The sequence below is a fragment of the Euprymna scolopes genome, chromosome 1, assembly GCF_053919585.1.
Source record: "Euprymna scolopes isolate OS-2025 chromosome 1, ASM5391958v1, whole genome shotgun sequence".
Classification (NCBI taxonomy): Eukaryota; Metazoa; Mollusca; class Cephalopoda; order Sepiida; family Sepiolidae; genus Euprymna; species Euprymna scolopes.
In genome coordinates, this window is record NC_136482.1 from 191,263,921 (window position 1) to 191,291,616 (window position 27,696).

A 27,696-nucleotide genomic window follows, 5' to 3' on the forward strand; every position below is an offset into this window, starting at 1 on the left:
TTTTGACCCCTTAACATTTATTGTTGTGGGCTCAAATTAAATTAAAATGTTTGACCCATGTCCGAGTAATCTACATCTAAAATTTAAAGTATTTAGACCCAAAATTGGCGGAGGAGTTTGGTAGAGTCTGGAAAGGTCAACTGTCAACTTTGACCTCTTACCTGCCAAATTTTCGCCCTAAAACGGATTAAAAAGCTTGCTGCATGTCTGAATACCCTTTATGTAAAATTTAAAATGTTTAGACCCAAAATTGGCTTTATAGTTTGCTAGAGACCGCAAAGATAAAATCTTTTGAACTTTGACGCCTTGGAAGCCAAATTTTCAGGAAAAAAAAAAAAAAAAAAAGATTAAAAAGCTTGCCCTATGTCTGAATACACTTTATGTAAAATTTCAAATATTTAGACCAAACATTTATTTTAATTCAATAAATGTTCAGATAATGTTTTATTTTGTTTATGGTATTACTTTAGTGTATTAGTTTTATTTTTTGTTTAACTAAAAATTACGCAAAACTTTTAATATTTTCAGATAGGGTCTTCTTCACCCCCTCCCTAGGAGTTCTTAAAAAATGAAAAACAAAAACTTGTACAAAAAAAAAAAAAAAAAATCAAACAAACAGCCCAAGTGCCGAAACTGATCTCCTAGTATAAATTCTAATTTGGTTTCTTCTCCCCCCCCCCCCGCCTTCTTTCGGCAAAGTTTTTTTCGTGTTCAGGTAATCGCCCACAAAAATAAATTCATGCGTTCGACTGAATGCTTATTTTCACTTGTTGATTTTTGTTGTTGATGTCGACTGTCGAATCCTAATTTCGTATTAATGGAGTTGAACGAAAATATTTCCAAAATAATTATTTTCTTTATTTCTTAGACAAAAAAAATCATGAAATTCTACACAATATAAAAATAATTTCGTTTCTGTTTTTAATTTTTTGTAAATACGAAAACAAATGCTTAGCTCTGTTCGTTAACATACAGGAAAAATTGGCGCCATTTACAGAATCGAGATTTGATTTAGTTTTGCAGAAAATATTTTTCCGCGAATTTTTTTTTTTTTAAGTTTATTTTGTTACAAACGTAAGTGAAATATTTGGAAAACAATTATCTTTTTTAACACAAGGTAACTGTTTTTTTTTGTTTGTTTTTTTCTAATTAATTTTCATTTGTTTTTATTTATTCCCCCCCCCCCGAGAAACGGATTTTTTTAATTCCCGAAATAATTAAATTTTCTTTTAAACTTTTGATTAATTCGATTAAAAACGGAGATGAAACAAAATTTCTACGTTATTAATGAAAACAAAATTAAAAGAAATACTAATTCTTTCTTAAAAAAAAAAAATCGAAAACTTTTAAAAAGTAGAAATTACTAAATACACACCTTTTTAATCGTTTCATTTGGAAATGTCAAATTGTAAACAAAGTTAGGTTCTTATTTAGAATCCAACCTAATAATAATAATAATAATAATAATAATAAAACGGCGACAAAACTACAGAAAAATCTTGGTGTGCGTATCCTCACTGAACGGAAACGTCATATTCCAAAAATAACGTAAATTGATCAATTTTATTTTTATAAAGAAAATCATTTTTAAACGAGTTAAAGCGACTAATGTGAAATCATTAGCATTACAAGGCTGATCTCAAAAGTTTGAATTATCGTGGAGTTATCTGCCCTTGTTTTTTCAAGATGACGACGTGAGACAGTCCCCTTTTGCTTACTCACAATTAACTTTTTAATAGTTTACGGGTTTGTATTACTGTACACAGATTCGAAAAAGTTGTCAAAAAACAAATATATAACAAATAAATGTTATCAAAGGCAAGATAAGTTACTTTTCTACCAAACTGGATATATTTTTTGTGTTTTTATTCAATGTAACATATTTATTCAGCTCAAAAAACATACAGTGTTTACCGATGTATTCGAAAATTCAAGATGGCGTCTCACACCCTCTTTAACACCGTAAGTATGGAAAAAGGTGTTATAAATAAAAAACTATACAAAATACTATTAAAAACCCGCCGAATATATGTCAACCTATGTCACGGTAACATATATTGAGCGAGTTTTTAACAGTATCTTATCCGGTTTTTTATTTATAACATCTTTTCCCAAACTTACCGTGTTAAAGAGAGAATCGGGCACCATCTTGAATGTTCCAATACATCGGTAAACACTGTATGGTTTTCGAGCTGAATAAACATATTACATTGAATAAAAACACGAAAAATATATCCAGTTTGGTAGAAAAGTAACTTATCTTGCCTTTGAACATTTATTTGTTATATATTTGTTTTTTGACAACTTTTTCGAATCTATGTGTACACTGTACAGTAATACAAACCCCAACCCCAACTTTGGTGCTTGTGCACTTTTGCCACCGCGCTATTTTTAAATATTTTCTTTTTCAGGTAAAATTCAAGCTTCACGATATCTTTTTTATTATGATTATTAAATTGTTAGGTAAGCACAGAATAGTTACAAAACACCCTCCCCATGTTAAGAATGGCTTTCATAATAACGTTATTATTTCAGTACGAGGGCAAAAGTACTAAATTTAACATTGGGGATCACTTTCCTAAAATGAGCAACCACTTCTTGGCCACGTAAACCTTGAATTCAAGCTTCTTCCAAAGAAAACGACGCCATTTTTTTTTTTTTTTTTTTTTTTTTTTTTTGTAAATCCGCTCGGAAAAACTGAATTTTTGAGATCAAATAAACAGCAATAAAAACTACTTAAAAACCAAAACAAATTAGCCAGGTAGGTATAAAATTAACTTTTTTTTGGCTACGGTAACATTTATTTCTTGTATATATTTATTTATTTCATTGTAGTCGTTTGTTGGCTCCTCTGCTAAATTACCCAACGTTCTCGTAAATCAATCCCCCATATTCGAACCACTTGACGAGAATATGAAGATCTTTCTTATCCACTTTATTTCGTATTGTTTTCACTGGCCGCCATATTTGTTTTTGCGCATTCAATTTTTACACACACACAAAGATTGAATGCTTTAGTCCATTAATAATGGTAGGCTTGTAGTTGTTCAGTACTCTCTTATTCAGCAAAACGCTCGAGAACCAACCCTCTGTATAACCAACCTTTGTGAGAAATGAATCTCACAAATTCAATACTCCCTGGCTGAGGCAAAAATAATTCCACAATTACGAAACCATACCTTTAAACTCAATTTTTATTTAGTTATAACATCAAAGCAAGGTTATTAAAAATGATGATCAGAACTTTAATAATTCAACTTACTATTTTTCGAAGCTTATATAACTACTTGAAAAATGTAATTCAAACGCTAATTTTTTTTTTCAATTAAAGGAGCAAAGACCAAATTTTTTAAAAATAACCGGTTTAATAGTAAATTATACAATATTTGTTTTTTTAAAGCGGTTTTCTTTAAAAAAAAAATATATAAAGAAAATCAACATATTTTGACTTGCTTATAAATATATGTATATATATATAAATGCCAAAAAATCACTTACTTAAAAAAAAAAAATACTATTAAATGGGTAGTTCCATTCTTCATTGTTAAGAATTTATTCATATTTATATTTTAAATTCCATGTATTTTTTAAATAAAAAGATTTTTTAAAGCGAGGTTCGTAGAAAATCACATTTTCGCAACGTGTTTTGCGCGAAGCTTTAAAGAGCTGCTGCTGCTAAAATTAAATTTATGAAATATGGATTCGTCCAAGGGACATAATGTCTCTTTTTTATTGCGTGTGTTAACCAAAATTAGTATTTTTCATCCTCCGTAGTTAAAAAGGAAACGCATATTCACTTATAAGTTTTTTCCCTAGAACAAAAAATCTGTTTCATCGATTTTTTTTTTTTTTTTTTTTTTGAATTTAACACGAATTTTTGATTGTTATATTTTAATACTTCTTTATCGGCTAAATTTTTTTTTAAATATCTAAAAAAAAAAAGAAAACATTCAATGAAATAGAAAAATTTGCCGTCAGCGTCTGGTATTTACTTGACGATGTAAGCATAACATGAGCTTTCAAAAAAAAAAAAAAAAGAAAATCAGCGTGTTTTTTTAAAAAAAGTTTTACACTTTGGACTCTTTTTTTTGTTTTAAATTAGAATATTTTCTTTATTGATCTTTTATCAATTTGTGATATATAAAACTTTGGTACATAAATTAATAATTAAAATTTTAATAGACGTTTCAAAATGGGGCGGGTTGAATTTGAAAAAAAACGTTTCTCTAAAATATTGTATTTGGTTTATTGGAAAGAGCATAAAATTTCACATTGACCCTGAAAATATCGTAAAAATTGAACCAATCGAAAAATTTTGATAGATTTTTAAAGTTTAAAAATTGAAAAATATTTAACTCGTAAAATTCTATTGATTTCATTACGTAAAAAAGTGGCTGCATTAAGGCACACCGGCATTTTGTAAACCTTAAACACTGTTTTTTAAAAAATAATATTCCTATTATTTTTTAAACAACTTTAATAGTTTATTTTGGAAGTATATTCCATACAGAAAATAAACAACCCACTTTAAAAGGAGAACTTACGGGTTTTTTATATTTTATTTGCAGTTTTCTGTTAGGGGTGTCAAAAATTCCTCCAAATTTCTGATACACCTAGTGGATCGGTTTTGCCTCCCAATTGGGAGCCAGTAGTTAACTCCTTTTGTTGGAGTGATAGTGTGGTTTTCCTTCCAAAAAGTCCATGATAATTCATGGTGTTCTTGGCAAGAGTTCTGGTGCTTTTAATTAGGCATAAATCGAGTCCCTTGGGACCCTAATTTGAAAGTTCAAACATTTAGGTGATATAAACATGATGAAAATGTTCAATTGATGCCATTCTCTAATTAGGATATTTTCGGCACAATATAAAGGTGTCTCTGCTTGTAGAGATTTCAAGTCCTTTTGCACCAAACATTTAGGTGATATAAACATAAAAAAATTGTTGCGGCTGTATTTTCAATAAGGCATTTGTGAGAGTTCTCAACTCCCAGTTTTTTTCAGAGGGTGGTTTGTTTACATTTAGTTGTCCACGAGTAGTAAGACAAAAAAGATGGCGGACGATAGATAATTGATGCACGTGTGTTTAGACGTGATATTGAAAATGCAACGAAAAAGTTTTTTCTCCTTTTTTTTGGAAATTGCGTTTTTTGTTTTGTTTTTTCTTTCTTTTTTGAGTATATTTCGCTGATTATTTAACGATATAACGGCATGTTACATTCGCGACAGAGAGAATGTTTTAAAAATGTTTTTGGAACGTTGATTGTTAAGCTTTTATGAGAATGTTCGTTAAGTCACCATTTTGAAAAAGATCACGTCGGGGTCACCAGAATGTTGGGAACAGGACGGTCTGCAGTGTGTTAGACGATCCCGTCCCCATGTGTGTAATGGTGAATGTATTTAATGGTAAAGGAATTGAAAAGACGAAAGGTCGCATAATGAAGACGAAAATATACCGTTATATATCAACGAAACAAATGCAATTTTATTGCATAAATGATGGAAAGAATAAGAGTTCAGTGAAAGATGAGTAACGTTACTTGCGGTTGACTGGCTAGTCAGGAACGCGGTGGTGGCTCATGGCTCCACCGGAGCAGTGTTTGTCACATCTTGACTGGTCGAGCGTTCAGGGGAAAAGAGGGTGAAATATGAGAAACAGGAAGTGACGTAGCTAGGTCGCTCTTCTGAGTTAAGGGGCGACAATCGAGTTAGGCTGAGAGTTCTCAACTCCCACACATTCTTCTCGAAGTCGACTTTTGGTGAGTCTCACTCTTGCCGGAGGTTTTGGTAGACCAAAAAACAAATGGATGTTTACAAAAAAAGTAATTATCTTTGCCCATACAAATTAACCATTCACAGGCTGCCTACAAGAAATGTGTTTAGGGGGCTTAAAACATGCAAATGGTATTGTAACTGGAATTTCTTGCACCTTCTGATTCAACAAACTGGAAATAAGATTCTCTTGCATTTCCTATAACTTATTTACAGCCATTGTGCGGAGTTTTACTGACAACTTTGGTTTTAGGTTACCTAATCTGTTGATGTGTGAGCAGTGATAGTGCTACACTCAGGAGTGTACCATGCTGTTAGGTCTCTGTTTGAATTTTTCAGAATAAACTCTGACTTTCACCTCTATTTGTGTTTCCTTTCCGAATAATAAATATATTTAATTCTTGCTAAAATGTTTCTCAACATACTTTATATTAAACCTATGTACTTATATATATATCTATAAAAGTGAACATGTCTGTCTGTGTCTGTGTACATTTCCTTACACAATAAATCTGTCAATTTTTAATCTACAGACTCAAAATTTACTGAGATTTGGGAAAATCTTTGTGATCGGTTTTCGGCCAGAAATTTGGCTGTTAAAGGGTCAAAGTTCAACAATTTGACCTTTGAGAACTCTAGCAAACTCCTCCGACAATTTTGGGTCTAAACACTTGAAATTTTAGATATAGGTTCCTTGGACATGGATCTAACTTAATAACTTGATTTGCACCCAAAACAATAAATGTTAAGGGGTAATAATATATATAGTTTGAAGTTGCTATTTTACAAAAGTAGGGTAACCAATGAAATATAATGAGGTTAATACAAGAGTGCTCAATACGGAAGTAGAGCTAGTTACATTTTCAATTTGTCTTTACATAAGCAGTGATTTGTTGCTACACAGTCATGAGCATGTTTTGGTCTTCTAATGTTCGGTCACTAGAGACCTTTTGTTGCCTATATAACCCCCAAAGTTAGGCAATGATGAGGTTGGCCAGTACCATATGGGTGACCACTTTGGAAATGCTAAGCGCCATATGTGTTAGACAACTCCTGCATTTAGTAACATGCTTGGTAGTCTTGATACTTTTTTTGCCATCAAGACCAAGTGTTTCTGGACGAGAGAGTGTGGTAGATGCAAGTCCTCAAAACTTTAAACTAAGTCAAGTGCAAGTCACAGCAAAAGGGAAAAGGGGGAGATAACATCAAAAGTTTCCAGAAAAAACACGATTAAACCCGAGCTTCAACTTCCAACATAGACCCCCACTACCATGTCTCCTTTTCCAACATCAGGGGTCTATGTTCCAACCTTCTAGCGGTTGAAACCCAATTACAGAAGACTTAACCAGACCTATTATTCTTAAGTGAAACTGGCATTCGATCGACTATTTCCTAAAAGAATTTGGAATTAAAGGATACTCTAACTTAACATCAAAATCTGACCCCCAAGATCGCCATGGGCATGAAATATGCGCCTACATTAAAGATGGCTTTCCATGTGGTAGGGACATCTCCATAGAAGATTCTAAATCACCCTATATGTGCTTCCAGGCTGCACTTGCTCACACGAATTCGTTTATATTTGCCCGCTATTGCCCCTACAACTGCGGAGTTACTATCTTTAAGAGCATATCTGAGAAAATTGACCACATTCTATCTGCTCATCCTGTAGCTAACATTCACGTCTGTGGAGACTTCAATGTGTACAATGTGGAATGGTTAGCCCAATCAAACAAGACAAATGATGAGGGGAGGTTCTGTCATGATTTCTCCATTGCTTATGACCTCACTAAGATTGTTCACGAACCCACCCGTGTGCCTGATACTGACAGTCAGTATGCAAGTCTCCTAGATCTTTTCCTCACAACTTGCCCTGAGCTATGTTCATCTTCTGTTCTGTCTCTACCGGGATCTTCTGATCACTCTGTTGTATCAGTTAAAATAAAAAAAAAATGTAATAAGTCCTCAGACGTACCTCTCCATCGTACAGTATATCGATACTCTATGGCTGACTGGGATGGCTTCCATTCATTTATATTAGATCTCAACTCTGCATTCTATGTTTAAAAAGGATATGTCCTCTATAGTATCAGACCTGACAGAATGGTTAATTGTAGGTATAGACCATTTCATACCCTAAAAAAAATTCCAGCAAAAACCTAACATCCAGCCGTGTTTCTCTCCGGAATGTGCTGCTGCCATAGCGTACAGAAATCACTTTTTTCATTGCTTCCAACGTAACAGATGTACTGAGACTAAAACCGCTTTCAGGACTGCCAGCAACCACTGTAAAAATGAAGAACACAAGAGAGTTGTATGCTCAGTCCATCAAATCTAAAGTGGTTGAGCAGCGGCTTGGTTCCCACCAGTTTTGGCAAATAGCAAATAGGATCCTGAACAGAAGCATGTGTTCTATCCCAACTATCATCAATGGACCTGAGGTAATCTCATCAGCATCAGACAAAGCCAAAATCTTTGCAGCTAATTCTACCCAATGCGACCCCCCCCCCCCGTATTTCCTCCTGTGTCAGAAAACATGCTATGCGATATCTGCATGTGATGTTGCCAAGCTAATCAAAATCCTTGATTCTAATCAGCAACTGGCCCTGACTGCATTCCAATTATAGTGCTGAAAAAGCTTCAACCAGAACTAGCTCCCATACTTACAAAGCTGTTTAAGTATTGTCTTAAGGAGAATTGCTTCCCAACACTCTGGAAAATCTCATCGGTATGCCCTGTATTTAAGAATTCAGGTGATCGGTCATCTCCCTCTTAGTACAGACCAATAAGTCTCCTGTGCGTTATGATTAAGTTGCTGGAATTTATGTTAAATAGAGAAGTAGTAAACCGCCTTCTTAGTGATATGCAATATGGTTTCTATTCTGCTAGATCTATAGCAGATGTGCTTACGGTTATTTCTCATAGGATTAGCAAAATTCTCAATGGAGGATTCCTTTCTAGGGAAATTGCTCTTGACATATCAGAGGCCTTTGATGATAGGGTATGGCATAAAGGTTTACTTCACAAGATCTCCAGCTATGGTACAACTGGAAATGTCTTAATTATTAAATCATTTCTCTCTGATAGGTTCATAAGAGTAATGGTTGATGGGCAGAAATCAGCTCATAATATTAATGCTGGAGTCCTTCAGGTGTTCACTCTGGGTCCAACTCTCTTCCTGATCTACATCAATGATCTTCCAAATGACATCCTTAGATCATTCGTAGACAATTTTGCTGACGATACTACCATCTATGGTTGTACATCAAAGGCCGTAAACGACCAAGTTCTCTCTGATTCTCTCTTCTCTGATCTTGAGCATGTGGTACAATGGGGGAAAAAGTGGCCGGCTACTTTTAATGAATCTAAAACCAAGCTTCTATCTTAATATTATCAACACTCTGATCCCCATCTGGCATCAATTGTAATGAATGGCTCTTGTCTTGGGGATGCTCCAAGCTTCTGGGCTTGACTTTTACTCCTGATCTAAAATGGAACACGTACATCAAATCCGTTGCCAAGGTTGCTGGAAAAATGTTGGGATCCTTCTATTACCACTCCAGTAGATATCTACCTGCTGATGCAATTCTCTACCTATATAAAAGCCAAGTATGTCTAAGGATGGAGTATTGCTGTCACATCTGGGCAGGAGCTGCTAGAATACCTTATCCTGCCTTGACAGAGTTAAAAATAGACTTCGTAGCCTAGTGCGGGATGCCCTTTTCTCTTCCCTGCAACCTCTTTCTCACAGAAGAGACATTACTAACCTGTCTCTGTTTTGTTATTTTCATGGCAAGTGCTCGTCTGATCTCCAATCTATGCCCCCCCCCTCGCCAAACATTCATGAGAAACACTTGTCTAGCTGAAAACACTATCAATAATTTCCTCCATTCTTTATCTGTGCCTAAACCTAAATGTAGATTCTATGATATTGTCCTTTTGACCACTGTACACTCTTTAACCCTTATCCTTGAGTGGCTTCTGGGCCTTAATAAGTGGTGATTCCTCTGTGTAAAAAAAAACCACAACTGTTTGTAAATACGAAAAACTGCTTGTAGGCTTTATGGTCTACCATAGATGAGGTAATATTACGTGACGACAAATTGTCGAAAGAAATTGTAAATTAAATTTTTTTTTTTTTTTTTTTTTTTTTTGCTAATCTGAAAGAATAATTATTAGCATATTCAAAACACAAAAGATGAAAAACTAAACACATGCAAAATTCAGATTTTCAATCTTAAAATCTGATACGTGCACAGTTGTTTTTTTTTGGGTTTTTTTATCTACAATCCTCACCATCCCCAAAATACAATATATATTCAATTTCGGCTGATTATTTAAAGCATATTTGTAACCACAAATAAAGAAGAGGTGGTTTGTAGGCATATATATATATATATATATATATATATATATATATTATTAGTCAGGTCTTGAAGTTTTCAATTGCTAACAGTGGATCTGAATTCTGTTTTCAGTCCCTTAAAATCCTAGATTTTTACGATCATGTATTATTTATGTATTGTTGTGTTGCAACATCAAAAATTGAAAGCTTTGTTTTTTTTTTGTTTTTTTTTTTTTTATTATTCTTAATTTATTCTTTATTAAATTGGCTGGATTTCTCCTGAAAACAAGACAACCTTTATTGAATAGCAAAGGCTTTCTTGAATCATTAAAAAAAATGATGTTAGAAATTCCGTTAAAAATAATGTCAGAAAAAAAGGTTTATTAATTGTTGTGATATGGTTAAAAATATTTTTTTAAAAAAACTTTTTGCGTCTTTCATGTAGAAGTAGAACTATAGAATTTTGCCAGTAAAATTTAATTCTAGATAGAAATTATTCTGATTGGCATAAGATAGATAAATTATTGTGACAACCATGTTTTTATCTATAATCATGGGAACAACTGAAAGTGATTTTAAAACCTTTAAATTGACTGATAGAAATTAATTTCAGGTTAGGATTAAACTTTATAGGCAAAAGTATAAGTATTATGTTTCATATAATTGAAACCAAATTAAAGAAAAACATCATTATTTTTGACAACACCACAATTGATGAGAATTATTTTTTTATTATTTGAAAGGAAAACTGGTTTGAATGCTTTCTATGTAATATTTTTTATATTTCTTTTTCAGTTAAGATGTCTGCCCAGGCGCAGCGAGAACAAATAACTGAAGTTGAAGACGAGACATTTGGACCCCTTCCAATTTCAAGGCTTGAAGTAATTTTTCTTTTTTGATTCACAAAATATTTTCTATTTTCAGGCAAAAAAATGTAAAAACATTTTTTTTAATGTGTGTGTGTGTGTATATATATATATATATATATATATATATATATATATATATATATATATAAAACTACTACATTTACTCACATAAAATTAATATACAAAAGTATAAATTTATGCTTAAACTTTAAGTATTTACTTCAAAAGTGCTCAATACGTAGGTAGAGCTAGTTAGTAATTTAATTTATATGGCTTAATCGCCATATATATTTTATAAATTACTATATATATATATATATTTTATACTTTTGCTAGTATATATATATATATATATACTAGCAAAAGTACCCGTCGTTGACTGGCTTCAAAAACAGCCTACAGAAAATGGACTCTGATTTATGAAAGTATGATAGGTTATGAAAAGGAAGGGTTATAAATTTGGTTGAATTTGCGAGTATCAAAACTAAAGCAAAATATGATGAAAGTAAAAATAAGATAGATAAACCCCATAATTTATTATACCATACCTGTTCACACTGAAACACTTATCACAATATTCTGTGGATCTATATTAAAAAATCTTGTTAAACTTTGTGACATATTTCCATTCTATGGAGGTCAGGTGCGAACGAACACCCCATAATTTTATTATACCATATTTCTTCAAACTAAAACATAATTATCAAAGTATACTTACGCAGATAGATATGAAAAGTCTTTATTAAAGTTTGTGCCTATTTCCATTCTATAGAGGCCAGGCGCGAACGCAGACCCTACAATTTTATTATACCATCCCTATTTAAGTTAAAACTTATCAAAGTATTCTTATGTATATCTATATCAAAAACACTTGTAAACGTTTTTTTTTTTAATTTTTTATTTCCATACTTTGTGGACCAGGCGCGAACGCAGACCCCACAATTTTAATGAACCCCCTTTCTGCCAGATCAAACATACCCATTCCTGTGTCTCAATACATCTATCATTATATGTAATCAGTTTTTTAAAATAGTCAACCATATAGGAACCTATTCGTGACCAGACACACACACACAGCTTTATTTATATATATATATATATATATATATATATTGTTTGCACAGGCTTGAAAAGGCCTTGATTTTTTATTTTTGTCTTGGAAAGGCCTTATTTTTATTATTGCCTTGAAAAATCCTTGAAAATATGGAAAATGTCTTTAAAATTGTATTCTTTATGTCCAGTAAAAGTTAAAAAAATAAAATCGAAATACTATTAAATTATTTTTTAAGTATTAATAAAAATATCATTAAATAATTTTAAAACATTGAAAATAAAATATATTTTTCTGAAATTACATAGTACTGTGGTAGATACAAGAGTTGCATCCCTTAATCACAAAACTGCCTGATGTTTTTTTTTTTTTTTTTTTTTTTGTTTTTTTACATATAACATGGATTAGTTTTGTGATAAAGGGACGTAACTCTTGTATTTACAATACCGGAAATTCAAAATTTAAAAGTAAAATGAACACAATGTAGACCAATCTACACTGCAGAAATAACATTTAATCGCGCTTTAACGTGTTAACTGTGTGGCCTTTAAAATTACTTCATGAAATAAATGAAAATGATTTTTCATGTTGTTTAATTAAGTTTTTTGGTTTATTTTATCATTGTTTATATATCAAATTTTTAAAACTTGTATTTTGTCTGGAGAAGGCCTTGAAAAACTTTGGAAAGTCCTTGAAATGAATATTAAAAATCTCTATGAACCTGTGTGTATTATATTTACAGTGGTGTAAAAGTCTGAACTCTTAGGCAATTTATTAATTATGTTCAGAAAAAAAAATGTGCAGAGATCATACATCTCCCTGCTAAGAAAGTAATTGTTGGAACTGATTTTTATATTCAGAAGAATATAAAAATCAGTTCCAACAATTATTGTAAGCTGTAAATTCTTTGAAAATTTCATTTTCAGAAGTAAATCAGTTATGTGTAAAATGTAAATTGTTGTATAATAAATTACCTATGGACCCAGACTTTAGCACCACCCTGTATGTATGTATATGTATATATTTTCGTAAAAATCAAGACAACAAAATATAAAGTGAGAACATCTTATTGTGTATTTTCTTATGCATTACAATTGTTTCATAATTGTTTGGACAATTTTAAATATTATATCACTTAAAAATATTCCAAAACAGCTACTCTTCAGACGGTCAAATACACTATTTATACATATATGAATACATTCATAATCTCTATTTTCAAAGAACAAGCAGTTGGACTCATCTACACACCATCTTTTTCTTTTTTTTATTTTTTGATAGCCTTCATACTTAGTAATCACTCCATTTTCATATTTCTACTTTTTTAAATGCTATTTCAATCAATTACCTTTTTTAATATTAATTTAATCTTTTGTATGTTTTTATTTTAAGGATTATTTTCCTTCCCAGTTTATTTGATTGATTTATTTCCGAATACTAATTGATCCCTTCAAATTCTAGTTGACACTTATATGCTCGATTCTTAATGTATAGAAGTGAAACCAGTGAGTGTTGAGGACATGTGTTGCATGAAGAGAAATGATAGATGTGTAATGTGAGTTTTAAAAAGAGGCTTTGCTTTGCTGAACTTAAAAAAATCAAGTTTTTTCCACCTCTGGGCTCAAAAAATAATTTGGGTTGAATTGCTGCAAGGATTGTCAAAGTTTTGTTATATCATTGGAGCACAGGGTGGAGAAGGTGCCAATCTGATTGCATGAATTAGAAGTAGATTGAGGATATGCACTACATAGAGAGAAATGATATAAGAACGATACGATGGATGTGTAATGTGAGTCTAAAAGAACGGCTTAGATCTGATGACTTCAGAGGAAGATTAAATCTGGACATTATAAGAAGTAGGTGAACACGAGTGGATTATGATGATATGATCACATTGAAAGAATGGATGAGAGTTCTTTGGTTTGTAGATGTAAAACAGTTGAGGTAGCAGGTTCAGTTCACATGGAAGAAAGTGATGAGTATGAACTTGAGAAAAAGAGGGATAAACAAAGACTTGGCCAGAGATAGGTTAGTTTAGAAATTAATTTTTAAAAATAATTTAATGCATACCAACATCTAAAATGGACATTTTAACAAATATGACGATGATGAATCTAAATCGACATGGAAAATCTGATTTTTAACAGCCAAATATTTGTACATTTTCTTTGGTAAATCTGCAAATTGAATGCATTTTTCTTTATATTTTCTTTCTAAATTATTTTTTTTCAGAATCATGGAATCAGTGCAAATGATGTGAAGAAACTTGAGGAAGCTGGTTATTACACGGTTGAAGCTGTGGCGTTTGTCCCCAAGAAAAGTCTTTTAACGATCAAAGGAATCAGCGAAGCAAAAGCAGATAAAATATTGGTGAGTGTTACGTGTTTAAATCTAGGGGCATTAAAATATGCAACATATATAAAATCTAGGGGCATTAAAATATGCAACATATATAAAATCTAGGGGCATTAAAATATGCAACATATATAAAATCTAGGGGCATTAAAATATGCAACATATATAAAATCTAGGGGCATTAAAATATGCAACATATATAAAATCTAGGGGCATTAAAATATGCAACATATATAAAATCTAGGGGCATTAAAATATGCAACATATATAAAATCTAGGGGCATTAAAATATGCAACATATATAAAATCTAGGGGCATTAAAATATGCAACATATATAAAATCTAGGGGCATTAAAATATGCAACATATATAAAATCTAGGGGCATTAAAATATGCAACATATATAAAATCTAGAGGCATTAAAATATGCAACATATATAAAATCTAGGGGCATTAAAATATGCAACATATATAAAATCTAGGGGTATTAAAATATGCAACATATATAAAATCTAGGGGCATTAAAATATGCAACATATAAAAAATCTAGGGGCATTAAAATATGCAACGTATATAAAATCTAGGGGTATTAAAATATGCAACCTATATAAAATCTAGAGGTATTAAAATATGCAACATATATAAAATCTAGAGGTATTAAAATATGCAACATATATAAAATCTAGGGGTATTAAAATATGCAACATATATAAAATCTAGGAGCATTAAAATATGCAACCTATATAAAATCTAGAGGTATTAAAATATGCAACATATAAAATCTAGGGGCATTAAAATATGCAACATATATAAAATCTAGGGGCATTAAAATATGCAACCTATATAAAATCTAGAGGTATTAAAATATGCAACATATAAAATCTAGGGGCATTAAAATATGCAACATATATAAAATCTAGAGGCATTAAAATATGCAACCTATATAAAATCTAGAGGTATTAAAATATGCAACATATATAAAATCTAGGGGCATTAAAATATGCAACCTATATAAAATCTAGGGGTATTAAAATATGCAACCTATATAAAATCTAGGGGTATTAAAATATGCAATATATATAAAATCTAGGGGTATTAAAATATGCAACATATATAAAATCTAGGGGTATTAAAATATGCAACATATATAAAATCTAGGGGCATTAAAATATGCAACATATATAAAAAAAATAAATAAAATACAAAGTTTAAAGAAAATAATAAATATTTATCTATAAAATATAAAAGTGTATGTGTGTGTGTCTATGTACATTTTCCAACGCAATAACTCTGTCAATTTTAAGTCTACAGACTCGAAATTTGATACTGAGATTTGGGAAAATCTTTGTGATCGGTTTTCGGCCAGAAATTTGGCTGTTAAGGGGTCAAAGTTCAACGATTTGACCTTTGAGAACTCTACCAAACTCCTCCAACAATTTTGGGTCCAAACATTTGAAATTTTAGATATAGGTTCCTTGGACATGGATCTAACTTAATAACTTGATTTGAGCCCAAAATAATAAATTTTAAGGGGTCAAAACAAAGCAAAAAAAAGCAGTCAATTTTTTTAACTTTGACCTAATAGTGTTACAATAACAGAAGCCTGTTCTTGTGAGTAAATATGAAATAGGATAGTCAAGGATTTGAACTTGCGAAGCTAGATTTGGAATTGAGAATTCCAATCATAAGTTAAAATAAATACAGAATGTTATTGAAAATAAGGAATGTGGAATCTCAATTGTTTAGCTCCCACAAAATAGTTAGATATCTGTTTATTGGAAAAGGAATGTAATGATGAAATTTGTTTCTGTTATAAAAATGAAATAAGGAATTTAATCGTCAATTGAAAATGTAAACATATTTTGTAAAGAGGTTACTCGAAAAATAGGTTACTGAACTCATGGGGTCATGTCAGTGTGGGATGTTTTGCAACGTGACGCATGTCAAGGCAACGTGCTCGATGAGCACATGTTTAATCATGCGATGACGTGACGAGTTCTCAATATAGGTAGAGATTTAGATGCAGTCTGGGAGAAAAGAGGAGAAGAGCCGAGAGAGAGAGAGAGGTCAGAGACAGCGGCTGACACCAAACCTTGGAAGCGAAGGTTAGAGAAGAAAAACCATGTAAAGAAACTTTGAATTCCTCGAGCGAAATCAGGACCGATCATGAAATAAAGGACGTCATCATGTGTTTTTGTATCTGCATCATCATGTTGTTATTCAACAGAAAAGATATTGTCCATTTATGTTATAAGAACCTTGATAAAATATGTGTTAGAAAGTATTAAAAAAAGTTAGAAAAAAAAAAAAAGAAACTTGGCGTTACCACGGGTACACAATGTAAGGGTCCATTCCATAGACGATCACACAACGTGAAAGAGAAAAAAGAAAGAAAAAACAAAGAAAAAAAAATGCAAAACGAAATAAAACAATAATTAAGAAGCAGAAAAAAGGAAGCACTCGCACATTTGAGCAGCTCCTGCCCAAATGTGGCAACAGTACTCCATCCTAGAACATACTTGGCTCTTCTAGTGATAAAAGAATTGCATCAGCAGTGAGATATCTACTGGAGCGGTAGAATGATCCCACCATTTTTTCAGCGATGTTGGATGTTTCAGATCAAGAGTAAAGATCAGACCCAGAAGTCTCCCCAAGATGGGAACCATTTATATCAGACGGGAGTCAGAGTGTTGACGATGGAAAGATAAAGGTTTGATTTTAGAGGCATTAAAATTAACCAGCCACCCATTTCCCCATTGCACCACATGGTCAAGATCAGAGGAGAGAGAATCAGAGAGATCTTGGTCATTTATTGTTTAAGTATTTTTTTTTTTTTCTAAAAAAACAGGTTTTACCTTAGCACTTTCAATCCGACAATTTGCCTCTGTCAACGATTTCAAGTTCTTGTATGCAAACCTAGAATCTCAAATCCTTAAATTCTACCATAAAAGATGTCAACAACTTTAATTAAAAACAGACAACAAAATTCACTCTAGGAAAGTAAAAACACAGTTTTAGAGAATCTACAAAGAAACAAGTCGCTACGTAGTGGTCACACAAAACTGACACATTTCTTTATACTTAAACAAGAGAAATATAGGTACTTGTACAGTTTAATCAAGACATTTAAAAATGAAAATATCAACAACAAAAAAAAAAATTATATTGTACGTATCCATTTTGGACTGAAAATCTCTAAAAATAAATTTCACTTAATTTGATTGAATAGTTTGTTTTTTTTACAGCGGAAAAACACGTTTTTATGAGAGTGCATTGAAGTCAGCCGTCTTGGAATTTTTTGAACACGCCACGTGGAGATAATTCAATTTAAAGTGCCGACACTCCCTCCCCATCTTTAATACTAGCTTTTCTTCCTAAAAATCAAACCTTTTGCTCAGTATCATAACAAATTGGTTTGTTTGTTTTTTTTTTGCTGTAAAAAAAAACAAAACAAAACTACTTAATGAAATTAAGTGAAATTTTTTTTTTTTTGGAGAACTTCATTCCATAACAGATACGTATAATAATAACTTTTTTTTTTTTTTTCGATATTTTAATTTTTTAATGTTTTGTAACTGTACAAGTACCGAAATACGAAATATAATATGGCATTTTCAAGCTCCACTATTGAACTACAACCTGATAGAATGTGCTCAACCCCCATGTCTACCAAACAAAAAAAAAGATTTATTTGAAAGCATCAATATGAATGACATGACTAAACTTGATCCTTACATCACTAATTTTAACCTTTCAACCTTTTAGCATTTCAAAAAAAAAACATAAATATCTTATAAGTTATACAGTGTTTCATCTTCTTTCTATAAAATAACTTTGAATGAGTTGATATGCCATAAAGAATAAATAAATACAATAACATTTCCAGATTGAAGCTACAAAATTGGTTCCTATGGGTTTTACAACAGCCACCGAATTCCACCAGAAAAGATCCGAAATTATCCAAGTGACAACAGGGTCGAAAGAACTCGATAAACTTTTACAAGGTTTGTGATTTTTGCTCCATTTCATTTTTAATATTTGAATGAATTTTTATCCAAGAACAAAAAGAAACAATTTTTTTTTTCCCAAACAATTGATGTAAAAACAAACTAATTTCTTTTCAATATTTATTCAACCCTTTCATTGCCTATTTAAATTATATGTGCTCATTCCCATAATGATGTGTATTATGTAGCAAAAAATTTTAATTGATATTTTGTGCTTCTGTAATACTTTTTTTACATCAGGTAAAATTTTCATATTTACCGCTAAAATTTTGTTTCTGAATTCTTGAAATGAGGATTGGCTATTCATATTGATCAGATTATCATTCTTATCTGAGTGTCATTTTCACAGCGTTTTGGTCGATGTAATCTCCGACCTTCCTTAGGTGTATCTTGTCGAACTCGAGAATGTTTACCTCAAACTCAGGAATCTGCACAGAATTCTGAACAGAACCCTTTATTTACTTCACGGGGGTAGCATGCTCTCGTTCTGTCAGCCATGACTGGATTGTATTTTTCAGTTGCCCACACTGAGAATTGAACTTGAAGATTGTTGGAGGTTACATTGACCGAAAAAAAATAACACTTGAGATGAGAACAGTAGTGCGAAGAATCAAAATAATATGAATTACAACTAAAATTGTTTGACATGAAATATACGAGAAAAAAAAACATTTTAAATTAGTGAAAAAAAACCCAAAGTAAATCTGCTTTTTTGCATTACAAATTTTTATTAAAATATAAAAAGAAAATAACCAACTGTCTTTAGTTTAAAATATGCGGAACTAAAAAAAATTAAGGAAAATGCATTTTAAGTAAAAATGCTATTATTATCGAAATTAGTAAAATTCCAAAGAACCTTGATTCCAGTAAAGCAACTGGCCCTGATGGCATTCCAGTTAAAGTGCTGAAAATGCTCCAACCAGAACTTGCCCCCATACTTACAAAACTGTTTAAGCGTTGCCTTAAGGAGAAGTGCTTTCCTGGAAAACCTCATCAATATGCCCTGTATTTAAGAATTCAGGTGAAAAGTCATCTCCCTCTCAGTACAGACCAATAAGTCTCCTGTGTGTCATGAGTAAGTTGTTGGAATCCATATTAAATAAAGTAGTAGTCAACCACCTCAACAGAAACAACCTTCTTAGTGACATGCAATATGGTTTCTGCTCTGCAAGATCTACAGCAGATGTGCTAACGGTTATATCAAATAGGATTAGTGAATCTCTTGATAAAGGTTTCCTTTCCAGGGCAATTGCTCTTGACATATCGAAGGCCTTCGATAAGGTATGGCATAAGGGCCTACTTCACAAGATTTCCAGCTACAGTATTACTGGAAATGTTTTCTCAATCATTAAATCATTTTTCTCCGATAGGTTCATAAGAGTAGTGGTTGATAGGCAGAAATCAGAGGCCCACAGTATTAATGCTGGAGTCCCCCAGGGGTCCATCCTGGGCCCAACTCTCTTCCTAATCTACATCAATGATCTCCGAAAACACATACTTAAATCATTCGTTAGCATCTATGCTGATGACACAACCATCTATGGCAACACATCAAAGGCCGTAAATGACAATGTTCTCTCTGATTCTCTCTCCTCAGATCTTGAGCGCGTGGTACAATGGAGGAAGAGGTGGCTGGTCACTTTCAATGCATCCAAAACCAAGCTTTTATCTTTACATCATCAATGCTCTGATCCCCATCTGGCATCAATTGAAATGGATGGCTCTCGTCTAGGAAAGGCTCCATGTTTTGACAAGCTTCTGGGTGTGACCTTTACTCCTGATCTGAAATGGAACACGTACATCAAATCTGTTGCTAGGGACGCTGGGAAAATGGTGGGATCTTTCTACCGCTCCAGAAGATATCTCACTACTGATGCAATTCTCTATCTTTATAAAAGCCAAGTACGTCCAAAGATGGAGTACTGCTGCCACATCTGGGCAGGAGCTGCTAAAAACAGCCTATCCTGCCTTGACAGAGTACAAAATAGACTTCGTGGTTTAGTGGGGGATGCCCTTTTCTCTTCCCTGCAACCTCTCTCCCACAGAAGAGACGTTGCGAGCCTGTCTTTGTTTTATCGTTATTTCCATGGCAGGTGCTCGTATGAACTCCAATCCCTCGTCCCCCCCTCGCCAATCTTTCACGAGAAACACCCGTCTGACTGAAACTACTGTCAATAATTTTCCCCACTCTTTATCTTTATATTTAAATCCAAACGTAGATTCCATGACCAAAGCTTCTTTCTTAGAACTGCACGCCAGTGGAACTCTCTGCCGCTTGCCTGTTTCCCACCTGACTACAACTTGGACGTCTTCAAGTCCAACATAAACAAACTCCTTACAAACCGCCCCCTTAAGTAAGACACTCTATCAAAACCCCCAATACTAATGATTACTACAATACTATCTCATTGATTACTATACACGCAATAACCCTTATCCCTGAGTGGCCTTCGGGCCTTGATAAGTGGTGACCCCCATGTAAAAAAATAAATAAATAAAATATGTGAAAATGTGCTAGAACTATTTTTTTACAAAAAACATTTCTATTCTGGATCTAATCGATATTTTCTAATTTGAATAAGTAAAAATTAAGTGAAAACAAGGGATATAAGTCAGTTTGCCGTATGGAATTTGACGCAATAGATTCAATGAACAAAACTGCATTATTCAATAAATTTTATTTTTCTTGTAATTATGTTTCATAATTATTGGAAATTTTAGTAATTTCAATATAACTCTTAATTATGTAATAATCTTAAAATGCATTTTTTTTTTTATTTTAATATACAATTATAATGCACAAGCACCTGAACCCCTTTCATAAAATTTATTTTATTTATTATCTCTTCTTGAATTTTATCTCAGGATATTTGTAACTGATTTGCATTTGAAATTTCCTTTCAAGGTGGAATTGAAACTGGTTCAATCACAGAAATATTTGGGGAATTCCGAACAGGAAAAACACAATTATGTCACACATTGGCTGTAACCTGCCAAGTAAGTCACAACCATTTATTTTATTTTTATTTTATTTTTTTTTTTTACATTTAGAAATTTAAATTTTGAAAAAAAAAAATTTTTGTAATTAAGGAAAGTAGAAAGGATATTTTATTTAAAAGTATAAATTAAATTAAAATAATAATGAATATAATAAGTTGAAAATTCTGTAGAAATAATTCTAATTTCACTAAAAAATTTCATCCTGTAGGGAGTTGAGCAGCAAACTGTCTTTATATTACACTTGAACTTCTGCATGTCAGGAAAGCAGGAACCCACGAGGGAATTTCAAAGTCTTGCAGTTTGAGGGAACTATTAAAGTAGAAGGCTTTCCGACATCTAGAGATCTCTGTGTAGGGGTGTGATTTTGCTGCTTGTTGGGGGTTAGGGTTGAGGAGGTTCAAGGGCTTGGAGTTCATTGTTAGCACCTTCCATTAAAATACTTGTAAAATAGGCACAGGAATGCAACATTTCAGCGATGAGACAGAGGTTGGAGCTTAGTTGACAGCAGGACTTATCAGGTTGTTGATTTCTTTTTTGAAGCCTGTCTAAGATAGAAAGACTAGTAGCAGGTGCACCATCTCAAATGTTGCAACAATATTCCCTACATGTAGAGGTACAGGATACTCTTAGATGGTGATATTTCCCATTGTTTATAAGGAACTATTCGAATAATCAGTTTTATAGTTGTTTCCTTTGACTGTTAGCTGATAAGAGTTAGTAACAGAAGTGGGTGGATAGACGCTGTATTAGATCGGGGGTGGGGGTGCAACTAATGTACTTTTTTAAGTTATGGACTACGGTTGTTAAGTATATTGCAGTGGGTGTTTTAAACATTAGCTCAATCCTCAAACCAATGAATATCTTAACAACTAGATAGCATTAAAAGAGAACCAAATGTTTACTCGGGTTTAGTATAATAATGGATCTGCACTTATGTGCTCATGACATCGAAGGAAGTAAATCATGGGTGGTCCTTGTGTAATCAGCACTTTTGATCTTAAAGTAGTATTTTTTTTTTTATTCCTTACATCAATTGGCTTCATGCTTTGTCTGGAGCAATTTCCATAAAAAATGAATACAAGAAAGTTGGTCACAGTACAAGTATCATAAGGGATAACTGAGGAAGATGGAAACGGAAACGCCTGCGATCAATTTTTTTTTTTTTTTAAACAGTGTTACGTACCGAATTGTCATGTCGAAAACAGTAATACAAAAAAAATTACAAAAATTCATTGTGTAGAAAGTTATTTATAGTTAAAAGTAATTTTTACAAAAAATTGGATAACATTGAATTTTTCTTAGACGTTATAAAGTAAGCAGTAAGAGTCTATACACAGGGGACATAACTCCAAAACGAATATTTTAGATTACTTGTTCATGGTTGCAATATTTGTTGTCTATGGCGATAGACTTTTTTCTTTTTAACTAAAACATTAGCAGTTGATTTTTCATAATTTTTGGATATATTACTATTTTCGGCATGACAATTAAGTATGTAATATTGTTTTTGCTTAAAACGACACATTTAAAAGATTAATTTGTCGACTATCTTAACAAGCACCTCAATTTCTTATAAAACATAATAGGATTTATAAATATTAGTGATGGGACGATTCCAAACTTTTTCCTGAATCTGATACAATTACCGATTCTGTTTGAAATTTCCCGATTCCGATACAAGTACCAATTCTGATTCTTTTAAAATTTCTTATCCTTTAATTAAAGATTTAATGCTTTTTAAAGATGTTGAAATAAACTTATCCAGGTAGGTAGAAGAGTCTTGCCTTTGGTAACATTTATTTGTTGCATATTTGTTTTTCATGTTCTGTTACTTACAGTAACAAATGCCCGAATCTCATTTGTCTTTGAGAGGTTATAAGTTTAAATGTAAATATAATTTCTTTAAATATAATTTAATTCAGAAAACTTCTAAGGTTTTCTCTTTTTGTATTTTATCCAAGAATTATATGAACTTAAATTTTCATCTATAGATTTTACTTCTGTCAAAAGCAAAGAAGTACCGTAAACATTATTTCAGAAGAAGCGGATGATAGACACCAACGAAATTGAAAAACCTTCTCACGAACATTTGAAATCTTTTCATAATCAAGTGTGAACACCATGAAACCTTTAACAAAAATGTGTGCGGAAATGTTTACAAAGAGATATTTACAGTAATGTACCAATAAAAGAAATAAAATAGACAATGTCTAGAGTGGGATTTGTAACCGATTCCATGGCCTTTAGTCTTACATTGTAAATGAAAAACTCCTATTAAATAAATTTGTGTTTGTTTCATTTTCTTATTGTCAAGAAAAAAAGTTAAACTAATCGTTTTGGAATCAGAAATGAGGCTCAAATTTTTCTGATTCCGATACTCAAAAAATCCTGACTTTTCCAATTCCTGATTCCGATTAATCATCCCAACACAAATAAATATGTAACATTTAATTTCTCTTTTTATTTGTAAGAGTTTAAAAAAAAAAATTAAAAATAAATTTAGCAAACAATCAGATTTCTTTTCTTAATAGCTTTTTACTTTTGAAAAAGAAATTAACTTAAGTTAAAACCATTATGAAATATTTCAAGAATAATAAGAAACGCATTAATTTATAGTCTAATAAAATATTTACGTGAATGTGATCTGTTGTGGGTTATTATATAATTTTAAATATAATTAAAATAAGAGAGACCAAAATAAATAGAAAAGAGGCTTGCCTTTTTTCTATTTATTTTGGCCTTTGGGCCGGGATCAAAGTGTAGTATCTGTTCTGCAGATGCTGCACATAAGTTAATTGGTCCTTGATCAATGTCGGGGAAACCTTTCATACTAAGACAATTACTATTTTTTTGGATACTGCCAGAGTTCCTCCTTTTTACCCTTGTTTTAGGGGAGCTGGTTTAACCCTACATTAAAAACGACTTTGTGTTTAATTTGCTTTCGTGGGGAAGCAAATAAATACATAAAATAAGACGAAAATAAATGGCAACACTTGAATCAGTTTCAGTAAAATCGAAATTTGTCATTTTCCATTGTTGCAGCTTCCTGTCGATATGGGTGGCGGAGAAGGAAAAGCACTTTACATTGATACAGAAGGAACTTTCCGTCCAGAGAGACTTCTGGCCGTTGCTGAAAGGTGATAATTTTATTTTGCAGTTTTATTTAACTTGAAGTTAAATCCAAATTAAAATTATTTTTTTCATAAGATTTTTAGGCATTTGTACAGTTTAATCAAAACATTAAAAAATGAAAATATTGAAGAAAAAAAAAAAAAAAAAAAAAGGTTATATTTTACATATCCGTTTTGGATTGAAGATCTCCGGAAAAAATTTCATTTAATTTGATCGAGTATTTTTTTTTTTTTTTTTTACAGCGGAAAAACATGTTTATGAGAGCGCGTTGAAGTCAGCCATTGTGGAAATTTTTAACACGCTTGATAAAGCGCCGACACGCCCTCCCCATCTTTAATAACTAACTTTTCTTCCTAAAAATCGAACCTTTTGCTTGGTATCATAGCAAATTGTTTTTTTGCTGTAAAACAAAAACTACTTGATGAAATTGAGTGAAATTATTTTTTTCGAACTTCATTCCATAACAGATACGTACAATATAACCTTTTTTGATATTTTTTAATGTCTTGATTAAACTGTACAAGTACCGATTTTTATTTAACTTTTAATTAAATTCAAATTATTTTTTTTCATAAAATCATAATTGAAATTATATTAAAAAGTTTTTTGTTTTTTTTTCATAAGATGTATCTTGTCTTTTGTTCAGTTCTGTTTGACATAGCATTTTCGGTATCTATGCATATCAATTCAGACAAAGTATTTACTTCTAAGAATAGTGTAATTTGAATTTATGGATTCGGTGAATTTTTTAATTTTAAACATACGGAAATGTATGTGAACAAAAGAATATCTAAAAACTGATTATTTTCATTGAAATTTTTTTTTTTTTTTTTTTACAAAAATAAGCAATGAATAATTTATTTCGTAAATATAATAAATTTTGAAAAATTAAATAAAAGAAAAAATGAATGTTTTCTTCACATTGTTAAAAAAATATGAAATCTTTTTACATATAAAGATTAGATAAAATAAATGTAATGGAAAAAATGTGTTTTTTTCCGTAAATATGAATAATTTTAATTGAAATATGTCTAGTTACAGAAATAATGAAAATATTTTTAATAGGTTTTGAAATTTAATCATTGCATTGTTTGATCATTCAATTAATAATTGAAACAAATTGTCATAAAACTAAGGTAATGTTTTAATCTCTATTTATAAAAGTATTTGATGGAAATAGTCTAGAAGTGTAAGCCATGTTTAGTTTCAGAACAGTTTCCGATGGTTAGATGTTTTATACAAGTTCTGGAGGTAAATGGTTCTCAGTAGACAAAACAGTTTCCGATGGTTCGTTATTCTACACAAGTCCTAGAGGTGACTGATTCTCAGTAGACAGTTCTTGAGTTGGAAGCCACAGAGCAAAAGACTCTTCCCGTGTTGACACGAAGAAAACATGCGAAGTTGCTACAGAAAAGGTTTAATTTTTATGGAGCAATTCTGGTTTCTGATTGGTTGATAGTGGAACGTGAATTTGATTTGTCAGTTCCTAGGAGCACCGTTTATAAATAAAATCTCCCGACTGCGCGGGATCATACCTCATTATCGATAAAAAATATTGCAACACATAGCTTCCAAAACTTTCAATCGAATGTGAATTTTTTAAATTGTAGAGAAAGCATGGATCTTTTCCTTATGTTTTTCTTGACATTATTGAAAAAAAAATAAATAAATAAAATAATCGAAAACTATAGATTCTACTGAATCAGATACAAATGATAGAGAAAAAAGTTGAATGTGAAGACGAGAAATCTGTGGAAAATTCCTGTTAACGAAGGAATTGATGAATTAATATGGTAATGTCTTTCAGAACAATTTTAATCCACCATCACGCAGTTGATATTGTAAATCGGATTGAAGTAATATTTTTAGGAATGTGTTCTGCTCTAGTTTTGGCATTTTACTTTAGGGTGTTTTGTAATGGGAGAAGTATATTTAAGATAAGCCAGATTCAAAGAAAGGTTAAAGAAAACAGTTCAGAAGGCAAAAGAATTCCTGTTAACGAAGGAATTGATGACTTGACATGGTGATTTGTTTCACAACTATTCTAATCCGTTATCATGCAATGTACATCGGATTGGAGCAATAATATTGGTGGGGGTGGTAAAGGGGTAGTCAGAGCTTCATTTCAAAACTTGCTTTTCTTTGAGTGACACTAGATGGAGGGGAGGTTCTGTGAACTTATCTATTTTATTTCTGTCCGTCAGGGATCTGAGATTTTCTCGCAGCCTGTAATTTCAGTTTCCATGCTTGGCGGTCTCAAGGATCACTTCTATTCAAATTTAATTTGTCTAAGATCTTTGTTGATGGTTTGCATCCAAGTTTCCTTGGGTTGTCCCACTTTCCTCCAGCCTTTTTTTTTTTTTTACTCACATTCAATCTTTACATATCGCCACTTGGACATAAGCGGCTTCTATTTGAGACAATGCTGAGTAAAGATTAACAAGATGTTGGTTTACTTTACATTTAAACTTCTGCATATCGGTACAATCAAGGAAGCAGGTAGCAAATTCTAAAGTCTAACTGTTTGAAGGAAGAAATTATTAAAATAAAAAGTTTTCCAGCACTTAGGGACCTCAACAGTGAAGGGGGGTAATTTTATTGTTAAGCAGGTTTGTTAGGGATATGTACATCGAGGGGGGGGGGCACAAGTGCAACAAGTTCATCAGAGCACATTCCATTAAAATGCTTGTAAAACAAGCAGAGAGATGCAACACTGCAGTGATGAGGCTGGAGTTGGAGCTTAGTTGACTTCACTTCAAGATCTCTGCATTTTCCTATTGAAAAGTAGCTCCTATCAATGTAACATAATTATCGTAAATTGCTGATCATTAGGAGTTTATCAAGCATAGATATGTTCAACCTTGCCAGCAAGTTATTAAAAGATTACCGTATATTTTGCCATATAAGATGACCCTTAAAGAAAATAATCTTTAAAAATTGGGGGTCATCTTATACAACCGATATAAAAGTTACATATATATATATATATATATATGATAAATTTATGAAAATTTGCTCCAGTTTTGTACCTTGTCTTATCTGAGGGTCACCTTATATGCTGAAATATACAGTATATGTAAACATATTCATTCTTGACATTTTGCATTGCCTATATGTTGTGTAACATTTCAATACAAATCCAGTTTTTAAATGTAAAAAAAAAAATTTA

General features: G+C 31.8%; 1 protein-coding gene across 3 annotated transcripts in view; it reads left to right on the forward strand.

Moving 5' to 3' along the window:
• The first annotated feature begins 938 nt into the window (after positions 1-938).
• Positions 939-27,696, forward strand: part of LOC145278354 (DNA repair protein RAD51 homolog 1) — a 38,214-nt gene continuing 11,456 nt past the window's right edge. The window contains exons 1-6 of one of the 3 annotated variants that reach the window (XM_080130653.1): positions 939-1,074; positions 10,909-10,994; positions 14,266-14,403; positions 18,275-18,392; positions 21,301-21,392; positions 24,438-24,532. In XM_080130653.1, the coding sequence (XP_079986779.1) occupies positions 10,914-10,994; positions 14,266-14,403; positions 18,275-18,392; positions 21,301-21,392; positions 24,438-24,532 (524 nt within the window). In that variant the 5' untranslated portion in view covers positions 939-1,074; positions 10,909-10,913. Of the gene's footprint in view, positions 1,118-10,908; positions 10,995-14,265; positions 14,404-18,274; positions 18,393-21,300; positions 21,393-24,437; positions 24,533-27,696 lie in introns of all 3 variants that reach the window. The other 2 variants (XM_080130649.1, XM_080130651.1) reach the window with 2 other exon arrangements.